Raw genomic sequence first — 6082 nt, 5'->3', positions numbered from 1 at the left:
AGAATACTGTTCTACTGATTTTAATTGATTGAGTACTTGTAATTTCCGGTGCTTAAATTTTCAAGGAGAATACGTAATTGTATGCGAATGTTGAAGAGTTCATGTAACTTATGAGTACTTGGTACTAAGATAGGTCTAAGGGATAATATTTACTTTTCTTATTTCTTGAAAAATTATCTGGACAGTGATCACTCTTTTACCTGGGTTGCCTGACCGATCTTCCTCTTATATGACCTCAATCTTCTTAGTATGACCTTAATGGGTACTACATGTCTGTTGGATTTTTGTTAGTTGGATTTGTCCTGCTCTTCACGCAGGGTTGCCCGCGATTTTTTTCATAACTTGTTGGCAAAAAGGTTAATATATTAAGTATGAAAATAATTGTTTGAGCAAATATTTCTTGGCAAAAAAGGTTAATTTGTTAACTATGAAAATAATTATTCAAAGCAAAAAAAAAAAAAAGGATAAAAATGAAATTAATATGTTAGCTTATTGAAACACATGATTCATAAAATATTTGTCTAAGTTTTTTAAATGATTAAAGAATAAAAAGTTGAAAATTCCATAAAAAGTTTAATTGCCGATAAATTTTTGTATTAGTTAAGACACTCCAAACCCCAGCCTGCGAGATTAACCTCCAGACCTGAAAAAAAAAAGAAGTTTAAGACACTCCAAACATCAGGAATTCTACCTCCTTTGTAGTATTACTTGCAAAAAGGCACGAAGGGAATGGAATGCAATTAAGAGACGGTAGAGTAGAGTTCCAATAACGTCATCTCCTATTGTAAATTTTACAACTTTTTTCTGCTGCAATAATTTTACTTGTCCAATCAATAATTGGTAATAAAAAATGTACCAAGCGATTGACATGCAGGTCCCTTGATAGGGACTGAGCCACGGTGCCAGCAGTTTTTCCACTCCGATCTACCTCAAATCAGTAGCCTAAAAGTAACCTGCAGATTTTCCTGGAAATTCAAGAGAAGCCCCCCAAGCAAGTGGCAACTGCTTGGAAATTGGAACTGTCTTCGTTCATACCTGGACCATCATATGTTGTTGTTTACTAGGAATGCTTTTCTGAGCCCAATATTGACATCATCTCATAGTTCCAGATTTCCAAGTTCGCCAATTTTCCTACTCCAATTCCTTTCCTGAGTTCTAACTTCCAACTATGGATAAACTGAGAAACGTTCTGCCGTTCTATAAGCGAAAAGAGGAGAAGGAACACTTTCGCCACAATGGAAGTTTACTGCTGGAGGGACTAATTGGTTGTTTTGGTGGGCGGTACGAGCTTCCCATTCGAAGCTTCACTGCCAGAGAACTCATCAGGGCAACCAATAACTTTTCAGAACAGGTCAATCATATTGCCCTTCGTGGTTTGAAGTTTTTCAGAGGGGATTTGCAAGGCCGACCCATTTTGGTTAAATTTGATGGGATAGGAATGCGGAGGTTTCAAGCCCCGCCTGAGTATATCATTCGCGGCATAGTTGTCAATTCACAAACGAGTCACCTCAAGAATGTCTTACATCTTATAGGCTGCTGTTTGGAATTCGAGGTTCCTGCTGTGGTGTATGCTTATGCTCCTGGCATGGAATCTCTTGCTCATTCCCTCAGCGATCCCCCCGATGGTAAACTACTTTCTTGGAAAAGTAGAATAAAGATTGCAAGTGACATAGCCAATGTCTTGCTTTATCTTCATACAGCATTTCCTTCACCAATCATTTTTCGGGATTTGAAATTAGCCAGCGTGATATTGGACAATAGCGGTGTAGCTAAATTATTTGGCTTTGAATTGTCGATATCCCTTCCCCCTGGAGAAAAGAAGGTTGAAGATCTGCCTAAAGGCACTCGTGGATACCTCGACCCTGAATACCGCTTGTCGGGCTTTGTCACTGAGAAGAGTGATGTGTACAGCTTAGGAGTAACTATGCTTGTGCTAATTACTGGAGAAACACGCCCAGTAAAGGATGATGAACGAATAGTAACTTATGTCAAACGCCGCTTAGAGAATGATCCGTTCAAACATATTCTGGATCCCAAGAGTTTTGAAGAGGAAGGCTACAACGAACACGAGATAGAGCAGCATTTGTTGCCTTTTACTAATCTTGCTTTGAGATGTACAGAAGAAAAAGGAGAAGATAGGCCAGATATGATCGAGGTTGCAAAACAGCTCCGGCAAATCGAGAAGTCTCTGCGCAATTATTAGCTCTACCATCCCCATTAATCTTAGGCAGTGGGATCAATGGTTTGATGGCCTTTGTCATCTTTTTTTGATCTCGTAATGTCTGTGTGTAGTGTTTCCTTTATCCATATTCAGACATCTCCAGATGTCAGGATCTGTGCTTATTTTGCAAATCTCTGAAGTATATTCTGGATTTTTACACCCTTCCTTGTCTTTAGTAGCTATTAATGAAATCTTGAATTAGAGTTTCAACTGCAACTGTCTATACAAAAATTGTTCTTTTGGATTTTCTTCATCACTCTCCTAGGAATATTTTTACACCAGGTGAATGAAACCATACTGCCATAAAGTCCAAAGAAAACTACTTATAGTACAGTAAGGGTAATTAGCTTAGGCTTCATTATTAGACAATTACTTGCATGTCAACTTTCAAGCCAAGTTGGAAAAGTGAATAAGTCATGATTCAAACTTCCTTGGAGTACCATTCTAGTTTTGCATCAACATGGATCTGATTGGACATCATCGTTAAAATAGCAGGACACCACTTGATATTTGTGCTGTTGACTTGAAGATATATGTATAATCCATGTCAAGCTAGTTTTATTGGAAACCGAGTAGAAGCTCGCAGGTTACCTTTTTTTTTTTTTTGTCAATTTCAACTATATCTAATGTAGCAGCCATAAGAGTTTAAGGTAATCAAAGGCTAATCTATCCATTTTCGTTATTTTGAAGCTCAGATACAAGCATATGCTTCATTGCATTGTATTTTTCTGTATGCTCTGAGCTGCAAGGTTGCTTCTCAGAGGGAAACTAAAAATTCTCTAAGGAACAAATCATAAATGTCCCAAACCAAGAAAGGCAAACTTTCATTTTTCAATAATGGAAGCTCAGAACCGGCGGAGCTTTTTGTTTCTTCAATTTGCTGGACGACGCAAATTTCCTACTCAAAGCTTTACTGCCAAGGAACTCATAAGGGCAATCAACATATTTTCTCAAAGAGACTCCAAATTAACATTACTAACATGTTTGCAGGTAATTTGAAAGAACGAGCAGGTTTAGCTTAATTTTATACTGGACTAAAAATATTCTTCTTGGTATAAATGAACCTGCTTCTATTCAAATAATGCGCACATAGTAACTAGTTCACAAATTGAGCTACCTCAAGAATGTCGTCCTGCTTATTGGTGCTGTTTGGAATTATAATCTCCAGCTCTCGTGCATGATTTTGCTCCTCGAACTGAATTTCTTACTAATCTTCTCCACCATCCTAATGATGGCAAACTACTATCTTGAAAGAATAGCATAATGTTTGCAACTGCTATTGCCAATTTCTTGTGTTCACTTCATTCTGCAATTTCTACACCTATGATCGGTGGAATTTAACAATATATGAGGTGATGAATTGATCAATGTGGTGTTGCTAAACTGTTCGACTTTGGATTATCCATTTCCCTTCCTCCTGGAGAATCAGAGGTGGAAAATCAGCTGAAGTGGACTCATGTTTACTAGCTCAGATCCTCCATGCTAAGTCCAATGTTGTTACAAGGAAGAGGGATGGTTACAGCGTTGGTATGCTTGTGCTCATGCTCTTTACTGGAGAAACAGATGCAATCAAGTTTGATCTAGAATTGGGAGAAAGAAATAATATGCAGGATCATTAAAGGGTAAGTAGAAAATGATCAATTCAATCAAATTGTGGATCTTAATATGTTCCAAGAGCATTGTTATTAAAATGAGCATGAGGTACAGCAGAAGTTGCTGGGTTTCTTGAATATTGATTTGAGAAGAGCAGAACATCATTAATGGATAGGCTAGATATGATTGAAGTTGAAAAGGAACTCCATGAAATGAAAACACTATCTGTACTTAGAAAACTCTATCTGTACTTAGCAGATTACCACCACCTGGAATTTAGGACTAGGCTCAGGGGCTTTGCATATGTTATAATTGAAGATCATAAAATGCTAAACTTGTTGAAAAGAATAACAATTTGGAATTTTAGAAGTGGTTCATGAACCATAATCACACAGAAGAGAGAAAAGAGATATATTAACATTAGCTATATGCATTTTTCAGTGCATTACAAATTGACTCGTGTTTTCCTTCAACTCGATATCAGTTAATCCAACTGCAAAGCAAATGGTTTGATTAATGTCTTGCTTGATAACACATTAGATAACAGTCTAGCCAATGGTTAGAGGAACTTACGAAATGAAAATGTTAACGAAAATAGAGATGTAATTCAAACAAGCTTGAGTCGTGCTAAACAGCAATAAATAGGAGGAAAGAATGAGCTACAAAGAAAGTTCACTGGAGCTAATATCATGTCTAAAGCAAACTGAGCCGAGCTTAGCCCATGCACAAAGAGCTAATCCATTATTGTTTGCACTGGATAAGCTCAACTCAACTTCCTTCTCATGCAGCGAGATCACACTAGTTATCAACTTAACACAAGTTCAATAAGAAGCTAAGTATTATAAAATGATTGGAAGTCTCTCTGATTTTTCAATGTGGGACAAAATCTTTTGAAATACACAAATATTTACGAACATTGTTAACTTTTCTTGATCTTGCTTTGAGGTGCACAAAAGACAACGAAATCGATAGGCCAAATATGATTGAAGTTGTGAAGGAGCTTCGTCAAATTTGGAGGCTCATTTTTGGGTATATGTATCTTCCCTTAAATCATGATAGCATCTGCTTCATTCCTGTTTATATCTGTTGTTCAAAGTTCTGATATAATCTATCTCCTGTCTGAGTTGGAATACCCTTTTGCATTCTGAAGACAATGGCATATGGGTAAAATGAGATAAGTTTTTCCATTTCTTACACCAAAATTAAGAAAGGAGAAGGCACAAACCTTAACTTTCTTCTACAATAACGGAAGTATATAACTGAAGGATCCAATTTCTTCTTTTAATAAACGCTTCCTTTTCACAGATTTGGCCCTGAAGAAATCATTAAGGCAACTAAGAATGTTTTACGCAGTTCAGCCAGAGTAAACAGGGGAACATGTTTACAGGTAATTTACAAGAACGCCCAGCTTTAATCTAATCTCACAAAGGTGTAGAGGGGATTTCTTGGTGGAATAGAAATGCCTTCAACAGGATTATCCATCACATACTGATTACTTCACAATTGAGACACATCAAGAATATCTTGCAGCCAGATCCCGAGATGGTGTATGGTTATGCCCCTGGATTTGAATCTCTTGCTTAGCCACACTGTCCTGGGAAGTATAATAAGGTTGCAAGTGAAGTGAAGTTAATCATTTATCAATGTCTGTCATTCACCTTCATACTGCATTTTCACCTGTTCTATTTTATGTTTACAGCTTTAAGAGGTAGAGTCATGTATGATAAAAAGCAACAGGAAGATTGATCCGGACCTGCAAATATACCTTGAGATTTGATCAATTCAACTAAATTGTGGATCCTAAGATTATTGAAAAGACGGCAATCATGATCATTAGCTAAACCAGCAGTTGCTAGCATTCTTGGATCTGACTTTGAGATACTCAGAAATATGATACAAAAGAGTTAAAATCAGATATAGAAGTGTTGTCCCTTTCATCACCACTCATGAATTTTGGATTGGTAGAAGAGATTGATGTTTGTTTAAACACTAAAATTAAGTGCATCCTTTTCTTTTTTTCAAAAAAAAAAATGTGGCTGGTTTATCAGGCTCCCAAATTCTCGGAAATTGAAAACCATATTTGGTGAGAATTTCTTGATTTTAGTTAGACAAGGATTATTTGAAAGACAATATTCCTTGAAATGAAGATTTTGCCTCCATCTATGGCCATCTTCTAGCAGGAAGATATGTTTTGAAACCAAAACGTTTTTCATTTCTTATCAAGGCATACTGAATACAAATTGCGAAACGGCTTGCCTTCTATCGTTT

At 36.8% G+C, this 6082-nt stretch overlaps 1 protein-coding gene across 1 annotated transcript; it reads left to right on the top strand.

The window, feature by feature from the left end:
- The first annotated feature begins 865 nt into the window (after positions 1–865).
- LOC140015593 (serine/threonine-protein kinase ZRK1-like) lies at positions 866–2431 on the top strand. Its single transcript, XM_072068287.1, has one exon. It carries the CDS (start codon positions 1169–1171, stop codon positions 2201–2203), a length of 1035 nt encoding a protein of 344 aa, XP_071924388.1. The 5' UTR covers positions 866–1168; the 3' UTR covers positions 2204–2431.
- The last annotated feature ends 3651 nt before the right edge of the window (positions 2432–6082 follow it).

This window comes from Coffea arabica, chromosome 10c (assembly GCF_036785885.1).
Source record: "Coffea arabica cultivar ET-39 chromosome 10c, Coffea Arabica ET-39 HiFi, whole genome shotgun sequence".
NCBI classification, from domain to species: Eukaryota; Viridiplantae; Streptophyta; class Magnoliopsida; order Gentianales; family Rubiaceae; genus Coffea; species Coffea arabica.
This window is presented reverse-complemented; position numbering and strand designations above follow the sequence as displayed.